Genomic DNA, 19,728 nt, shown 5'->3' with positions numbered 1-19,728 from the left:
CTTTCCCCTTAATCAATCGTTGGCTTCGGAACATACAACGTGTTTCCTTTTGGATATAGCGTCAATCCGGTGCTAAGTTAGTTTCGAATTCTGACAAGACGAAGACGAAACGCAATCCATAGCTTTGATATGGAACTATTGATAATACCCTTATTTGGTCCATTAGACAACGCTGAGTTCACTACGGCTATGATATCAAAATAAACTACCCACAGTTTCACTTCTGACCAATACTGCGTTTATTATTTTACTATTAAAAGTGTTCTTTTCATCTTCATGCGAACATTAAATGTACTATGCTCTTTACAAACCATTTTATGTATATATCATTATAACATGCCACATATACGACAAACTAAAATCTACATCCATCTTCATATGTCAGCTTACTACAGAACGCAAATGAAAATACGGGAACGTCGTTGTTCGAAGTGAGTGGAATTAAAATTAAATTACAGTCAATTCAAGCCTCTGTTATTAAATAGCTATTAAGTATCCATTATATACACATTTAATACAGATTTCCTATCTACACGGTTGTAATAGCTTGTTTCTTGCATAATTTGTGCATCTCCAGCGTCGGGTGCAAGGAATAATCTAGCAAAATAAAATCTCTTCTTACTATGTAAAGTTGGAAACAAAATCTAAACGGCTAGAAACAATCACTGGTATCACTGCAGCTCTTGTGTGCTAACGCCTTACTAATACTTTCGCTATCATCATCGTTATGATGAGCACCCGACTAGGAGGACCCTCCAGCGGCTACCCCGGGCACGCACCATCGTAATCAATCATCTCAGCTAGTCTATTTGGCACAGCTTATACAGCAATTCTACATGTGTAGAGGCTCTGATTTCTCTGTTCCGCTCCTGCGATATCTGCTCTTTATCTGACTTATTCCGGCTGCCGGGCGGCACCGCTTCACCCATTGTGGTGCATATTCTCCTCGTCGCTCGGGCAATCGTCCATATCGATGAACTCGTCTTCGTCATCTTCCGGGCAGCTTCCGGACGCCGGACTCGAGGTTGAACGGTTCTGGTCGCTCGATTCGCCCGATTTTCCCTCCTCCTGCTGCATGCGCTTGTGCTTGGTGCGCCGGTTCTGGAACCACACCTTAACCTGGGAAGAGGCAGAAGAGAGAATATAGAAAAGACTGTTAGATTGGCTGACATCAAGATGGTTTCAGTATTTTTATTTTATTATTTAGGTTTTTGAGGGGTTGGAAGCTAATCCCCGATCTTTATCCCTCTGGCTTGTTTTCACACGCAGCGAGTCGTTAATAATAGGGTGCGTTGGTTCGGTATTTGTACAACAAAGTGGTGACAATTTTGCAGAGTTCCCCCATTTAATTTTTTCAGCTTGATTTATCGTTGCATCATTTGGAAGGGGACGAACGTGATGAATTTTTGTTAACTGCGACTTCGTCGGTGCAATAAATTTGAGCGGGAAATTACACGCAGTGGAAATCACAATCGGATCCGGCCATCTTGAACTGTAGATGTTCGCCACGATAGCGCGTAGCAATAATTTATATTGGATTGATATCGGAAAACAGATAGTTATCGCATTATTCGGAGCTCGACTGATACTCTCTACTTCGGTAGCGATGCCCCACAAATTGATGAAGTGGTAGTAGCAGATAACCTCTTCCAACATTGGTTCACATAGGACGCCATTTGTCGTAATCATGTCATACGTGTCAGCACGTTTGTCAGGCATTACGTTCATACTTCGTCTCACTTCGTAGCACAAGGTGCTGCTGGTGGCTAAACTAAACCAACCGAGCGACCGACAGTTAATCGGTGCCGGTGGTGTCATAATTTCACGGTGCGCGGGGAAACAATATAATTACGGAACTGAAATTGGAATCCGTTTTGTTTTTTCATGTGTAATTGGGTTCCGGCGGGGTTTTACTGTGGGGAGAATTGTCCTACTGGTCGGTGCTGAAAATGTTTTACTGGGGTGACAACAGGCTTCTTGCTCGTTTTAATTTTCTCTAATGACGCGGACTCTCTTGTATAAAGACTCAACATCTCATTTTTTTTGTTTACCATCTATCTGTCAGTGTCGTTTCAATCAAGAATGTGATCCGTCATATGTTTTCAAATCGGGGAAAATCTGTTCGAATTCTTCTAGTGTTCGATTGGAATGGCATTGACAGATTAATGGTAAATATAAGATTGACACAGGGTAGCTAGATAGAATTCCTTAACATCGATAAACTCACTAAAAGCTTATCGGTAGTTATCAGTGTTGAATCAGCATGTGAAGATATTTTCATTTCAGTGTATCTGTAATACTGAAATCGAATTACCTTGTATTCGATTGGATACAATTTACAGTGCTTAATGACACTAACAGAATTAAAAGTACGAATCAATATAAAGCAGGACCTCTCCCATAATTATTCGTACCCCGAAAGCTAGTTATTTTTATTTGTTGTAATTATTGGATCATTTACAGAGCAAAATCACTGAAAATTGGTAGTTAGGAATACGAAAGTATTAATCAACAGTAGGATTACCTATAAACCGGTAAGTTTGGCCACCCTAGATTGAGATGACGACAAATTTGATGATAACAAGCGTTCATTGTTGCCAGATTCTTTTTGCATGCTTTACTTACATTATGGGCATATTTTCTCATCGGAAAACGCAGCTAAAGCAAACAATTTGTGTCTCAAGCAAACTGATGTTATTTCTATTCAGTTGCACCATGTACGTGATGTTGTACTGATAGGATTCAAAAGGCATCTCTTAGTCGAACAATTTATTTCCGTTAACAACATGCACCACTATGTTAGAGTCTAGATCCTCGCGTATTACGAAGATAACGCATAGAGGTACGACTACATGATCTGTCTCCGCATATAACCGATAGCACTATTCTCCAGTTCATCTCGCAAAACGGTGGCGTTCTTTCCATTAGAGATGATAAATAGAGGAACCTCTTCCCAGGCATTAACAACGGTGTTCGAGTGTTTAGAATGCGGCTGAAGCACCCTATTCCTTCCTTCGCGACCTTGCGACCTGGTACTACCTGTTTCCAGACCACGCTGTATACTTATGACAAGTCTCCCACTTGTCAGTACTGAAAACAATCTGCACACTACGGGACACCCTGCGCTGGATTACTAAAAAAACCTACAACAACTAAAACAAATACAGCGGCCTCGTCATCTTCATTTAATTCACAAATAGTTGTCCAACACATTCTGAACCACCAATGAATGCTAAATTTTCTACAACTACAGTAAGCCCATCTGAATCAACAAACAACTCCGTCAACAACAAGACAGGAGATGAGGAAGATGGTTTCATGACCGTAACACGTAAATCGAAAAAACTGGCCTTCTGGCTGTAACAGGTGACGCTGAAAATGCTCCTCAGCTGTGGAAAAGAATCTCCGCACGCACTAGTAAATTGCGTGCAAAGAATTTAATGGACGCACATTAAAGGATTTTTATTATTTATTTGTTGACACACGGCTCCGTTAAGCCCACGGATCGCGCCTTGTAAAATAAATCAATTATAAAAAAGATGGACTTCAAGCAGGATTCCGGACAAACGTTTTATCTGACTACAGCAGGGGGTGCCATTCCTAGTAATTGTTTGCTTTCGCCGGTAAATTTACCCGAAAACTGATGAGCAGGCAAGGAATTTGCAGCAGCGGGCTCTGATCCAAATTGTTTATCACCAACAAGCCGATGGACCTAAAGCTGTATTCGTTTTTAATATTAAATCATATTGAGAGGATCTACTACAACTAACGCCTTATTAAACAATTTTTGAGGATGGATTGCAGAACTATTAATGCAAGGAATGAGGCATTTTGGGTTCGAATAGTTTATTATTCAACTACCAATATGATTTTTATGTTCGATGTTGTTTGACTTTGAATGCATCCCTCTCAAAAATGTAAGGTCAAACGGTTGGGAGGATTCCGGCCATGAAATTCATCTGAGGGATCATCCATAAATGACGTAACATTATATGGGGTGGGGGGAGTTTTGTATTTTGTGATGATGTGTGATGACAGGGGGGTAGGGGGTCATGTGCATGCTACGCAGTTTTTTTAAAGGGGAAAAACTAACATCGTTTTTTTTTTCTTATATTTTACCGTGACAAGGGGGGGGGATAGTTACCGCCAAGCTACGTAATTACTAGGGGGTACTTAGAGGCTTGTGACGAAACGCTACGATGGGGGAGCGGGGTGTTAAAAATCGCTCAAAAAATGCTACGTCATTTATGGACGTTCCCTGAAACCGAACATTGAAAAAGAATTTATTTGTGTTTCCCCTAGGCTGTCGTCTGTAATGCGTTCTTTTTCTGAAATTCGATAATTTGACAAAGTGGTTGAGTTTAAAAAAAAATCCTTGTTTTCGGTTAGGAAAAAACTGGATTTTTTTTGTAAGAATGCGATATTGAAGAAAGCTTGTGTTAGACGAATCACATTACTAGAGCACCCCCTTAAAACACTAGGGTGGCTTAAAAATATTTATTTTATTGAAACTTATAGTTTTTGTATATTCAGTTTCGTGCGCTGAATCAATTTTCATACTTATACTTGTTAGAAAAAGCCTTAATTACTTATTAGGGTGGTTCAAAAATAATTATTTTGTCGTGTCGTCCTATTTTTTTAAACATTTTTTGTGAGCTGAATTATTTTTTTAGTTATGCAATATATTAGGAATTAGCGTTGAGTAACTTATTAGAGTGGCTCAAATGCAAGTATTTTGTCTATATGAGTCGAATAATTTGTTCAATAGTAATTCTGGTGTGCTGAATTTATTCTTAGCATTGAAACGAATTGATTATGGTGCTTAAAAAATGATTATTTAGTTTTGGCAATTGAAATAAGATGTGTTTGAATAATTTGGGAAACATCGAATATATTTTTAGATTAATATGAAAAAAAAACACATTTACATCAATTTTTAAATCAAAACTTTTGGAGCAACTTAGTCGAATGTTTAGTTACATTACATAATGAACAACGAATATTTTTTCGCAATGCTTCTAGTAGTGTGATTTGAAGTACTTTAATACGCTACACATAAAGCTCAATTTTATGTCTACATATAGGGTTGTCTTAAAGAGCCATTATATTATATTATATTATATTATGCTGATATACTACCAGTATTATGCTAGAAAAGGCGAACTATTGTGATATTACCGTTTTTGCGATATTATTGCTTTGCAAATAGCACCAGTGTACGAATGTCAAATTTGAAGGCCTGATATTGGCAGTAGCCATGCTAGTAGAAAGCTTGAATTGGCTGTCAACGTGGTTCCGCAACGTGGTTTTGCAACGACATTTTATGTTTCCTTTTCGGCATGATGAACAAAAAGGAAAAATGTAAAAATATTGTTTAGTACATAATTGACTCCATTCTAATGCATTGTAATGAATATTCCTATTGGAATTTAGTACTCACACGATATGAAAAATGTTTGATGAAAATTAACTTTAATAGGTCTCGAACAGAGGTACCTTGTCTCGTTCCTCATGGCAAGCGCGCTGTTTTTGCTGTCTAGGCTGTATTGCATATGGTCGAATGAAATGAAATATACTGAATATAAATTTCAAGAGAAGTTGTACATCGATAGCATTATATCAGCTTTCCATTTGCTCTATAAAGGCACTAAATGCATACATGATTTAAAGATTCTTGAAGCATGTATTCGCTATATCAGCTTTATATACGTACACAGAGCAAGTAATAATGCTATATTTCGGTTGTACTGGTAAGCATTTATGATGCTAATTTAGAGCTTCAGCGCATTGTTAGTGCTGCGATAGAGTTTTAATGCAACATTAGTGCAAATGTATAGCCAATATTGTGCAATGACTTAATGCTTATGGTTACTTGGGAGGGGCCCCGAAAGGTCTTAAGACGGCCCAAAGGTCCCGTATGGCCCAAAGACGGTCCTGCCTATCGGCGTACATATCAGAAAGACAAAACCAGCCCGGTTTATCCCTAGCAAACTGTCACTCAACTTCAAGCCCTCTCCCCCAAACCAACCAAGAGCGAAGCTACCCGATAATTACCTGAGTTTCCGAGAGGTTGAGATTCTGGGCAAGCTGTTTACGTTCCGCTCCGACCACGTAATGGTTACTCTCGAAGGCATGTTCCAGTTTCAGCAGCTGCGAGGGTGAGAACGCTGTCCGGACGCGCTTGGACTTACGGAACGGGATGAGGTAGTCTGTAAGGATAGTAAACAGAAGAATGTTTCGGTTACCTTCAATCGATAATTAAAATAGTATAGGATTCGTAACAACCGGCAACCGGGCTATAGTGAAAATTACCAACGAATTTATGTCGGTCTCTTGTAAGGGTGAAAAGCCGATGGCAAAAGCGAAAACGCGGTGAAAACGATGTAATCATGGATGTAAGCGACGTTCGAAGTCGTTTTCTGTGCGCTTCCTCTCTCACAGGTCCAGAGGCACTCGTAATTAAATAATTATATATCATTACGGCAAATATATTATAGTTGCGCACTGCTGTATAGTTTTAACAGTGTGTGATATAAGTGCAGGCAATCGGGCATGAAGCCGGACAACTGTATACCCAGCTAGTAGGTACATACCGACGGGGCTGAGTCGCTGAATGTACGAAACAAGCGAAAGCTTCTTATTAGGGTGGTGATAATACTACGATATATGGCGATGACGACGCTCCGCAGGGTGACGTGATGAGACGCCACCAACATTGTGCAGTGCTGTGACTAAAACGACCTACCGCCTTCCCACCACCTGCACTCGAAACCTCATACGGACTTGCATGTGTAAATGGTTTTTAATGGGAGTTCATTTTCTCGATAATTTACAGCTTTCATGAATTGTTCACTCAATCAAACAACCGCTATAGTTGTGGTGTCGCTGAAGTGTTAATCGGTTACCCAGAATTGGCAATGGTAGTGGTAGTACAGCCATACTCGCAGTAGTGTTTGTATACCAAGCAACACACGGGCGGAACAGCTCCAATTAAAAGGCAATAAGCACGGCAGGTCTGTCGATAGGGCACTAAACTGTACGGGTGACCTTCCACCCGTTTCCGTTATTCACTCTGACTGGCAAACTACATCAGTCAACTAATTACATTTTAAGTGAGTTGATTCAAATTAACACGATGCCAAAGGAAAGCGGCGGGTAGGGGGGGGCGAAAACTCAGCGAGTGAAAATGGCAAAAGTTAATTCGATTAAAATAATCAACGCTGCCAACGCCAACGGAATCGGCGGCCGGTTTTCCCCTTTATTCCACACCACTCGTGTGGACTCCAGTGTGCAGTTGATGCTCGCTGCCGTTTGAATTTTCCTAAGCTTAAACTGGAAAACCAGATAGGTGGATTGAAAGCCGCGGGGAAGGGCAACGGAAAAAAAGTTTAGTTCATTTGTAGACAATTCAATTCAATTAGGCGTGTTTTGTTGGTACAGCAAATGGATACCTGGTGGGTCTGGTACACCGTTGGCACGAAAGCATCGGCGGAAAAACTTTGACGGTGACGGAATCTTGCTAGTTTAACTTTTAGTTTTTTATGGGGCAATTAAAATTCCTCACCATCATAGCAAAATTGTCGGCGTGTGAAATTGCTAGGATGTCAGGGTAAAAAACTTGCTTTTAACCTGCGATGGCTTAGATGGCTACTGGTGCCACTCTCAAGTAAGCGGCTGGGGTTGAAACCAAATTACGATTGGAATTATCATCGTAAAGCATGTAAAATGATGAATATTTCATGAGGTTTTAATTCGCTATAGCTTTCAAATTGGGATCATAACTAGAGTAAATACGGGTCATGATAATCTCAAAGATAAAACTATGATTGACGTACTGAAAGATGAGGTTATGATAGCGTAGATTTTCAGTACTTTTTAAGTGCCACATCACCTCTGCTCACAGCTCGAATTATCCGGTAGACCTCCAGATGTGTGAACAAAGCACCCCTTGCCGCTACGAAAGTGCGACCAAAGAAACGTCAAACAGTGTCCAACTGTAACTGTTGCTCTCTGACAAACCCGCTGTCAGTTGTGTCCGTACCGGACCGACTAATGGTGCCCGATCAGCGATTGCCGCGCGTGCAGCAGCCAGTTCGTTCGGTTGAGTGGGTGGTAGGTTGATGCGCTCCGCACCGGAGACAACCACGCGCACAAATTTGTAGTGCCGTGACTGAGCCGAGACGAGATCGCTCGCATGTTTGTTGTGCATACAAAACATGTCAGGTTAATTACGAGAAAATAAACACTCAACAGTACACTACACGGTGGAAAATGATTGATTTCGCTATGGTCTGCCTGTTTGCTTTCGTATGGCCCGGCAGGCGTCACCCTGCCAGCGCCGCCGTCCGTCGCCTGCTAGTGAGATACAATTAAAAACGCACGAATTAACCCACGCCGCCTGCCGCCGCCGGTAAGGATTTTCCGCCGTCAATATGCTAATCGGCTTGATTGTTTGCATGTAAGCAAGCAGGCGAACACACGCATACTACTTACTCGCACATCGTCGCAACCATAGTCAGTTCGCAATCGGCATGATTAATGAGTAATTAGTTGCTAAATTGGAAAGCCCAGCAAAGAAATTAATCTGGGCGATTTTATCGTGTCTCGCAGGGCTGCTACGCAGATTAACTCGTTCAGATCGGGCATTGTTGTAGCCAGCTTGGTGAGACGAATTACATTTCTGCCCTTCGCCGTGCCCTCGTATGTTTGCATTTTTTTTTTTCGTTTGCTTCCACAGCATATTTCCTACACAACTTGGGGCCCATGTTATCAGAAGCGTCGGATCACTCGTATAACACGCGGGGCTACGAGACGACCCCCGGCCTCCCGAAGTCCCGACGGATGGCCAGAAAGAGGAAGCAAAAAACCATATATAAAATGTTATTAATTTATATCATCGCCACGAGGTGATTTTAAGTTGTTTTAAATATTTTCTTCTTCTCTCGCATTTTTTTCATTCATTCTCCGGGCACCACACTCGCGAGGGCTCATCCATTTGTTTCCCCCCTAAACTGTCTGCCCATTTCTCGTGGGCTTTTCATCGAGTTATTCGCGCTTGTTAGGCTCGTCATTTCTTGTAAAATCTCCCCAAATTAAAATACTAAATCATATAATTTATGCTGCAGTCAAATATGTTATGAATTGTTAAATCTGCTGGGCCCTGTGGAGTTTTGTGTGCGCTTCTCTTCCAGCCACATCAGCCCCGGATCGGAGTCAAGACGAGGTGATAAACCCACCGGAGCCCGATCCGAGGAATGTGAGAACAGTCCGATTTCGCATGCGCTGGTAATAACTACCGACGACGACGACGGCCGAGATGGTTGCAAAAATGCAAGACGTGGTGAAGGCACAGGGTAATTTGCTCACCCCTCGGCCACAATTCAAATTTTAGCTGTATATATTCTGGTCGGGTTTCGGTCCGGGATGGAATCTGACCGCGGAAACCACACCGTGCTGTGGATGCTGGCCGAAAACGGTGGAGGGTATAATCACATCTTCACGATTTGCTACGCTCACCTCCATTATGTCCTAATGTTTATGAGTTTACTTTTTGCGCGATGTGATAATTTACTAACAAGCTCATGATGGACGAGAGTTACTGGCCACAGAGCACTGCCCATCACGCGATCATAATATTGCGCTGATGGTAGCCCAAGGATGCAGAAACACAGCATCCAGGCAGGCCCGTATCGGACAGTTTCGCAATCACGTTTCGGATTGCGTCCGTGTTGAATTCAACCCTGCTCCCTCATTTCGGCTCATCATAACCGCCGAAGCTGTGTTTTAGCATGGCCCCTCCTTCAGGCCAATTCGACTGTGGCGGCGGCGGCGGCTGCAGCGACGGTGGCGACGACGTGGCGCAATTACGTTGTTTCGTACGTTATTGCGTACTTAAAATTCTTGCGCATTAACAACCACCAGAACAACCCGACCGGACCAGGATTTCACGATGCGCTTGAGAAACGGAAGTCGCACTTCATCCATCCTTCTATCCATTTTCATACACAACGCTGGCAGTGCGCATACAGGGGACGGTGGCAGGAGCGTTCCAAACTATGGAGGTGGAAGAAGCATACATACATTATCGCCAGACTAAGTCGTTAAAAACGCACGTCCGTCCTTTCTGCTGGTGGGATACGAACAAGAGGAGCAGCAACACGCATGCTACCGGGGTTACCGAAGCGGCTGCTAGGCGCTCCCCGAACGGGCGTTAATCATCGACCGATCGAACGATCGATCGGTCGGTCGGCCGGACGATTGCAGTGCAAGTGATAAATTAGCGATAAATGGGCTTTTATAGCTAGAAGATGGCAGCGAAGCGAGCCATTTTGCTCACACTTTTAATTAACTTTCTGGAGGGGAGGCGAAGGGAAGTGGAGCCTTGGTCAAAGGTTTGGGGATAATAATAGTCGGTTGTTGTTTCGCAGAAATTGGACTCGAATGAAGATTTGAAATTAGTTTTTTTTTGTCGTGGCTAACGACTTACCTTTTTCAAAATTTCAACGGAAGAAAGGGGAGTGTAAACATTCGTACGTTTGTATCCTTTGTGGTACTGAAGTGAATCAATCAATTTCTTCACTATTTTGTCGGAAAAATGCTCAGCAATTTTGTGTAAATTTTTGAAGTAAAAACTTGCAATAATAACGAAAAAACGATTTTTTTTCGAAAGCGACTCCGAGTGAATTTTTTCCAGCCAATCTCGGTCAAAGTCGTCAATGTGGTGCACTAACTGAACGCTAAAATGATGCAAACTTATAAGTGTAGGTCCGTGGCATATTTGTTTCTAGCGTCATTCGTACTGTGCTGTTTAAAAGGAACGGAGCATCTCCTCAAAGGATTCTACATATCGAAAAGAAAATATTTGTCAGCTGTACCGGGCTGGTGAATTGCAATTTAATTAGTTTGTGCTGTTTCATGTTACTAGCAAAGGTCTTTATTTTTATTTCCGATGGATGAAAACTAACAAAACAAATTTAATGTATCCAACTACAAAGCTTGGGCTGAATAGCTGTGAAATTAGTCGATGGCAGCTGTTCAAAGCTGTTCTTTTTTACGATCTCAAGAATGAAGAATAGTATTGATCGTGTAAGGGCCGCTATTTGAGAAACGGTGATAAGCTGAACGGGGACAGAAGTGTTTGTGTATTTATGTATGCTGTCCGACTTTCTATGGATACCGTGTCGTTTAAAACTCGGACGTTACGAACTGGAAAATGACTTTACCGCGCACGCGGCGACATTTATGACCAAACTTTATAATAAAGGGTCCAATTTCAGAATATCGATCAACAAGGGGGCATTATAAGTTTAACGGTCATATATTGCTGGAAATAGGGTTTCTAGTATCTGCCAGATTTCCGATTTGAAGAAAGTGTGCTTTCTTGTCTACTGTATCTTGGATGTCGGATTCCGTCTTCATTTACAATTGCTTCCTTGCTTATGTCGCCGGTTGTTGATTCAAAGTTATTGGGCACAATTGTTGTGGTTTAACAGTTATCATTATTGTCACAAATTTGACAACCATTTGTGGATCAGGTGAAAGTATTGAAGTTGAGTTTGTTCATAGTTTACGATAAGGAGCCGTTTTTTCATAGAATGGACAGGTAGGAATCTGTCTATGATAAGAGAAAAGCGTTGTCTGTATAATGATAGTGTCTTTTATGTTGTTTTGTAGGATTAAATAGCAAGGCTACCCACTTAAACACCATTGAAATAGCTTGAAATTTCCTGTATTGCGACTTGAAACTTTTAAAGGTCATATAGTAAGTACGTTGTACCAAATGTGGTATTCGCACGTTGATTTTACCATTACTTATATTCACTAGGATGTTTAATCCAGCACTGCCACGTTCAACGACGTGTTGTAGGTTGTTATGCAAAATGATTTAATTCGCCTAGGCCAATCTGTTGAATGTTATCAGTGCTGAGTGCCTAATATGATGAACATGGATAAAGGTGACATCAGTAAGCTAAAACTCTGAACTTTTAGAAATTTGTCCACTTAACGAATTCTCCAACAACATAAGTCCAACACGAGAGGAGTCAATGACCACTATGTGATCAGAGTTCCACTTTTTGCTATTGAGATTCACACATCTGGACATAAAATGATCATCAAGGCAACAAAAAAAATTTGATAAAGATGGTTTAAAATACCAATACTGATATAAACGATTTTCAATAGATTTATGTCAAATTAGGAACTATGTAATGTAATGTATATTACTTTAGTAAACAATAAATGCCCCATTTTCTACGTTTCTGTACGAGGTCATTGGAGAGCCCAATCAATGGGTGATACCTCAAATCTTTATTACTTCACCACCATGAGATTTTGTAGAGTTTTATTGGTATATTCTGAATGCTAATGTGAACAAAATTGTGTCAAACCGGTTTATCGTATCAGTAGTCAACTTTTGTTCTATTTGTTTTCCTTTTAGTCAATTCTCTAAGATTAAAGTGATCAAATGTCACGGATTGGTGGGGCGATTCCGGATTTCAAGATCTTGTTCCGCATGGTAAAACATTCCGGAAAGTGTTCCACATTTACAAAAATACTGATTTTTATTCAAAAATACCCATATTGTACATTTATATTGCACAAAACAAAAAAAATTGAGTCGTTCTGCCTAATCTCCGAACTACGTGGGGAAGGTGTAAATTGAGCTAATTTATTCTGTTTATCACGGTGCCTTTTTTGACTTTCAATATGAGCCTGGTCATGAATCCTTACGAAAAATGCCTTAGTCTTACACAAGTTGTGTAAATATTTGGAAGACCTACATCTATAATAGGTTTCTTGAAAGTGCCTCGCATTCGTCCTAAAAATATTTGGTCACTTTGTTTAAGAGTCACTTTGGACCTAGCATGTTTCAAAGACGCATGTTTTTCAATAAAAGTCTTCAACATTTTGTATTATCTATCAAATAGAAATTTAATATTAGTAGAATGTATGAGCAGCACCGCCATTATTACTATAATCATAAGAAAAAAAATAATCGAAATACAACTATTACTTAGTTATAAAACATCAAATTAGAGGGTGAAATAAGTTCTGGTATCGAATGCCAAAAAGGGGTGATATCAAAGGCATAACGGCACGAATCATGTGAATATATGCTGACTCATGTAGATCTATCATGGCAATCCAATCGCTAATAAGAACTGAAAAAATGGCCACGCCAATTGTACCTGATACAAGTACTTCACTACTTCCCTTGAACCGAGGAAACTCCAAACAAATAACTCCTGCATCGGTCCCAACAAAGTGATAACCCACGTAAAATAAAATCATCCCATTAACTGAAATAGAAGTAAAATATAATTTTGACAATACAATAAACAATAAAATAATTGAACCTTTAAAACTTTGACGTGCAATACAATTTTGAAGTAGTCGTTGGAAGAAAGTCCACATTGTTTGCAGCAAAAAAATATGGCGTTGAATTTCTTATAATATGTATCATCTAAAGTTGTGGCACTTTCAAACATGCGTAAATTTTTTCATACCTGACCGAAATTAACCAAATTTTCGCCATTTTTTCTTTAAAGTGTATTATTTTTTCATCCACATGCACACGCATTGAAAAAAAACTGATGGATATGCATCATTCGACTGTCACCAAAATCTCTGGAACGCATGACAGCGGTCCACAAACAGGGACGACAACCGGAAACAACGTGCAATAAATCATTGATTGTTCTTTTCAAGCGGAATCAGAACATTTCCACCGGGGGATTGGCTTAAAAGCTTGAAGTTTCGCAAAGTTGAAAACGTACAAGTAGCAGAACTGCTTAAATCGGGACGAATGCCTGCGGAGTGCAGCCAAAGCGCACAGGGGTAAGGGCAAGTTTGCTGTGGATGACCGTTTCAAACGGAAGAAGCTGTTTAAATTCGCTGCGAAGTAGCCGATTTGACAGGCCATATGAACTTGTGACAAATGTAGCGAAATATTCGTGGCCAAATGTATCACATAAAGTGAGATTTACAAAACCTACTACCCACAAAAACCACTTTTGCCGTATTAGAGATGGCATAATAAAAAGGCGTTGTTTTGGCCCGATGTGGCTTCACGCTATTACTTCAAAACCATGCCGGAGTGGCATGCGGCTAGTACTACGGATTTTGGACCCGAAAGATATGAATGCACCAAACTGTTCTGAGCTCCGATCTAAACTTATTGACCCATGATGAAGCGTGAACTTTAAAAGAACAAAGGAGGGTTAAAGGGCGAAAAGGAGTCGATGAAGAAGGGAATAAAAACTGATAAAAACGTACCGGAAACGACTGATGGAGGACGCCAATCGCAAATGTCGTACATTTTACCAAAAACATATTCTAAAATTTAGCATAAGTTTTAAGCTGAAATAAATACACATACTAAACTACTGCAAAATTTGGTTTTCATTTCGATAACGATATTTGATTTACCAATCCATTCAAAATGTCGCAATAATTATCGACTCACCCTTTAACACCAACGCAATAATTGATTTACCACATGAATTCCTGCCTTTGGTTGTAAAAGTAACGTAAACGCCACTGATGGCCGGTTTTCACTTCGCTGTTTCTATAAATTCGCAAAAAAATCCGCATTTTGCAGTGGAAGCGAGTTTGAACTAAAATAAAAAAAAAATTGACCCTTTGAAATGCGAAAAACAAAGTAACTAAGTAGAAATTTCACCAAGATTGGTCCAAATCGTGACCGACCACGCTCGATTCAGATTAAACTTTACACGTTTAATCGGCATAGAAAACATTATCCACAGATAATTAAATTATTTGGCTCAAGAGCATTATTTTAAAGGAAGAAGTTTTTGCATGCAGCATTTTCCAAAAAAAAAAAAAAAATGGATTTAATGGTGTCTATGGAATGAATAATTCTGCGCGAGAAAATATACATACAGAAATGCAATATATATTCTTTAAAAGGGCTAAAGCTAAAGACTAAAGAGCTTTTTGTAAACAAACTTGTTTCGCTAATTTTTCCGCTGCCAAGTTGAATTTCATGAGGAATATACATTAATTCATATATTTACTCTTCGTAGAAGAAATTTAACATATTTTCTGCGTTGAAATTAGAGCAAGTTAAAAGAAATCAGCAAAACATAAGATTGTTTACAAATCTCCTTAGCCCTTTTCAAAAGCTAATATGAAATTTATGTTAAAAATATTTAATTACAAAAAAATCCATGTTTTAATGACTTTTTGGTTGTACCCAGGCAGGATTCGAACCTGAAACCCTTGGGACTGCAGCAATCCTTATGTGGGTTCGAGTCCTGTCTCGGGGGATTTTTGCACACAATTGCTTCGGTAAACTCATTGTTTCGATCTGTTGCCCCCATTGAATACCATCAAAAAGCATTAAATAAGGTAGGTAAGGTAAATTTAATTGAATTAATTGATCCATTTTTTTTTTTCAATTTTTCATTTTTTTTTCATAAAAACCTCAAGCGAAAGGAAATATTTTATATGTATTTGCGTCATGGAGAAGCTATCAGTAATAAAAAATATTTCTAACGATAACTTTAAACATGTTTTTCACGCCAATTGACAGACAAAACTTTACTTTTATTATAGAATGATTCTAAATGTCATTTCAAATCAAAATCTTCCAAAATGTGACACTTTTCATGCTGTTTTATGATTTGTTTCAACAAAAAGAATTAGTTCGTGATATTACGCCCTTTTAATAAGTTATTCACGTTTACCCATTAATAACCACCAACAATCAAATGTTTATCGTTATAAACACGAGCAAAAAGTTTTTACTGGTGGAGAAGCTATCAATAAAAAGTTTGACATTTTCTTATAATTTATATTGTCTGCAGTCAAGAATACTCTTATAGAATATGATTCTAAATACCCTTTGAAACCATAATTCTCATGTCAAAAATTTTCTAAAATTTTGCTTTCATTATTGATGTTTTTACTTTAGGGTCGTTTGCCTTATTTTCTGCGTTAAAAACATCTCTTTTTAATCAAAATCTCTAACCCTATGTGTGGGGTTGGTTTTAAAATTTCGTTGCAACAAAAACAAATAATTCGTTTGATTAAGACCTTTTCATAAATCATTCACGTTTCTCCATTAAGATCCATTTTTCAGGATGTAAATAAAATTTCCTGCAACTTTCCCTTTGACATCAAGGCGATATTGGGACTAATTTGAAAGTTACAAGAAAACAATGAATATATCTCGCTTAATTTTTGAAAACAACGTTACTAACGTAACAGCCCCCTTAATTGAAAATTTATCTCAAAATCTTAACGTAGGGGTTAGGAAATATCCGAGTGGGTAATTGCCTACTTGAAACTTTAGAATAACTGCGTCAGAAATCCTCGATGTACCACAATTTTATGCAATGGAATGGAGCCCTCTCCCTAAATTTGTTTTAGTATCCATTTGGGTTCAAAGTGGGATTTAATTATCTCTTCTAAATATTGTTTACCCTCTTATGGCATTTTTATTACTTATGTAATATTTATAGGTTTTCTGTTGTCAGTAATATGTATACTAATAAAAAATGAATCTGCGTTGAATTCGTGTATCAAAAAGCTGTTGTAAATCTAGTTCAAAAAAGTACTTGAAAAATTGAATTGAATCTCAGCGTGTTGATTGATCTATTTTAGTCGAAGATGTGTTGGCTATTCGCAATGCTGTGATGTAAATCTGTTTCAAAATGACGAACAGTCGTGTAATTAAGAACTGTCAAAAAAGGTTTGCGATATTGCGTTCCCAATGCGATAATCTAAATAGAGACCTTGGCGTAAAAAAGCTTTTGCAAATGCCGTGTCAAATAAACGTTTTATGAAAAAAATGCGATGGTCTAAATATTGTTTTTACGATTCTGTTATTGTTGGTCATTAGTATGCTACTTTGAGTTTTGTTCCTGCTATTAGTAGTTACAGATACTGTTAGAAAAATATTGAATCATAGTTCTATTCCTGTTTCAAATTGTGTGAAAGTTCAAAATAGGACAGTCAAGCTGTTCTAAATTTGTCCAAACTGGTGCTCGAACAATAGAGCTTAGTCGAAGCTGTAAACAACTCATATACAATATATGTATTAGCGTTGCGAACAGCCTTGATCTTCTGCACAAGTGCAATCATCCGTCGTTCTTTCGCAAACATTTCGGTACACATCTGTGCGATGTTCCTTTTCACCTATTTTCCCTAATAACCTCATCACATATTATCCGAACAGATCCGACACTTATTAGCATCTCTTGAAGGTAAAACCCCCTAAAACTCGTAACATTACCACATAAATTACAAACTGAACCGCATCCGCATCGAAAGCGACAAGCATAAATGTCAAACAAAATTGGATCTAATTCGGCCGGTGTGTTTACGACGCTGACCAAGGAGCCACCGGCCCGAACCGGCTTGCGCGCCTATAAAAATCTCCCACCAGAATAGGAGAAAAGAAAAGACCCCATAAAAACAAACCATTTTCCCAGAAATCCACACAATCAAGCTGTTTTATGACATCAGATGAAGCGGAGAATCGGACGCCCGTAAAGGACGGAACAGAAGAAGACAACAACAATCGAATAAACGATACCATAGCCCCGGCCAAGCACCGTTGATCAGTTTCCAATTAAGCACCGATCATCATCATTTCTTATTCTCTCTCTGTCTCGGACAGGCCGGACGAGTAGGTGCAAGATGACTTATAAAAGCCAATTCAAACAAAAATTTTATTCACTTCTAAAGAACCCAACAATAGGCTACTTAAACATTTCTATACAGCAAGTCCCGGCAGGGTTTGGTTAACTGGCAGGCCGTGTTCTGCGCCAAACACTCCGGCGCAGCATGTGTGCGGCAAATCGTTTAGCCTGAAACGGAGAATTATGACTCTCGCTTCACTAAAGAAGAAGGACCAGACGACGAGGGGACGACGAAATAGGTCTGAGAACTTTTTCGTCAGCAAGTGATCCCTCCGTTCGTCCGTCCGTGCACTCGTCTTCGTCATCTTGTGTAGCCGGACGGGACGAAGTTTTGTGAGAATTTGGCGTGAAACAAGTTCGACACGCAGACACCGAAATTAAGTAATTAATAAGCAGCCTACGATGAACAGAAGACGTGAGGGTTGACGGGATCGTCGGAGGGGGGAACAAGATGCTCAAATATCGAGAGCGATTAATTTGTTAAATAGGCCGTTAAAATTGGTTACTATGCCACGGCTGACGTCGGCGCAGATGCGACGAAAGAGATAAAATTAGCTGGCTTTAATGGGTCGTCAATCTCCGAACGGACGTTACAATGTATGAAACATCCGATGATTTACAGCGAAACAAAATGACTTGTAGTGTCAGCGGGACCACAATCAATATTTGTTATTTAGTGAGGTGAACGGTAAGGTTGTTAGCGATAAGTAGTAGCTGAGTGGATTTGTTTTATGACTAGTACTTACTGCCTGGAAATCCGATTGGAAACACTCCACGACCGTGTCGACTCAGCAGCCACGGATAGAGCGGGTAGCTGTCCCGTGGTGGAAGATTTGGATTGTGCAGATGAGCAGCGGCCGGATGTGGTGGAAAGGGTTGTCCGGCTTGGGCATGTGCTAGGGCGGCAGCTTGGAACTGTGCGGCGAGGAAGTGTTGATTGTGGGCAGCTTGAACCATCTCGGGGGTATGCATGAACGGTGGAAGAGTTTTGATGTCCGGATTTTGTGGTGGTTGTTGTTGTTGCGGCGGACTGACGGGGAACGGTCGGATAAGTCCTGCAGGGAGTCCCGGTACAACAATTGGTCCAGGGCCGGTCACTGGAACAGACATTGGGCCCGACGGGGAAGACGGTGGAGATGGGCTGCGAGGTCTTTTGCTTGACAGATGCTCATCTGGAGTTAGCCTAGATTGCAGTGCGGGACTTGTTGTCGTAAGCGTTTCCAGGCGAGTTTGGGACTCGATACTCTGAGGAGATTCTGGCAGTCTTGTGATGCTGTAATTGTGCGGCGGCGAAAGACTCTGCAGTCGATTTAGTCGAACCGAGTACGACTGCGGGCTCGGTGACCGCTGTGGACCGCCCATTTTTGTTATTGCGTAGGGCGGCGATTTGGGTGTACTGTTCCCGACTATAGAGTCGATACTAAATCCTATCCGCGGTTGAAGCGTCGGCATTTTGTAGGTCGAAATTTTGCAACTTTTATTTGCACCGAGTATCACATAAAATTCTTCTCGTCTCGCTGCTGAGCTTACACCTCTCAGCGTCACAAACTTTCTCTACCGATTAACTTATTTCCTCACTAAAGCTTAGTTAGTAAAAAGCATCAAAAACTTGCAATAACTATATTCGCACTGACACGATTGCGTGATCATCAATCACCGGGCCGAGCCAATTAGCGTGTGTGTGTGTTTTTTTGTTCAAGGTTTAATTCACAACCACTTTCTTCGGTCACTTCAACAGTATCCGATACGGGATACGGCGCGCGCACGCTATTTGCAGAAGAAGACTTGGCGTTAAGATCAAGAAACGGACACGGCACTGAGACGCACACGAGAACTTCGCTCAACGAACGCTGAACACGGAATGAAAACTGGTAGGGTGACTTTTCACAACCTATCCACGCAACCAATGCCATCGAGCAGTCAGTCTGCCCGGGCTCACCAACACCCGCGCAATTCTCGCCCATTGCGTCTCCCATTTGTAGATCGATGCAAAGTTTATGGCTGTAGCTGTGAGCTGCTATGAGCATTACACATGGAATGGGTGGGCGTGGCTTACGAA

General features: G+C 40.4%; 1 protein-coding gene across 1 annotated transcript; it reads right to left on the bottom strand.

The window, feature by feature from the left end:
• Positions 1-230: 230 nt before the first annotated feature.
• On the bottom strand, positions 231-19,514 carry LOC131677039 (homeotic protein empty spiracles-like). Its single transcript, XM_058956555.1, has 3 exons — positions 18,416-19,514; positions 6,055-6,209; positions 231-1,119 (listed from the first exon to the last, which is right to left on the bottom strand). Exons 1-3 carry the CDS (start codon positions 19,119-19,121, stop codon positions 922-924), a joined length of 1,059 nt encoding a protein of 352 aa, XP_058812538.1. The 5' UTR covers positions 19,122-19,514; the 3' UTR covers positions 231-921.
• Positions 19,515-19,728: the final 214 nt, after the last annotated feature.

The sequence above is a fragment of the Topomyia yanbarensis genome, chromosome 1, assembly GCF_030247195.1.
Source record: "Topomyia yanbarensis strain Yona2022 chromosome 1, ASM3024719v1, whole genome shotgun sequence".
Taxonomy (NCBI): Eukaryota; Metazoa; Arthropoda; class Insecta; order Diptera; family Culicidae; genus Topomyia; species Topomyia yanbarensis.
The sequence above is the reverse complement of the archived record's forward strand: the minus strand, read 5'-3'. Positions and strand labels throughout refer to the sequence as shown.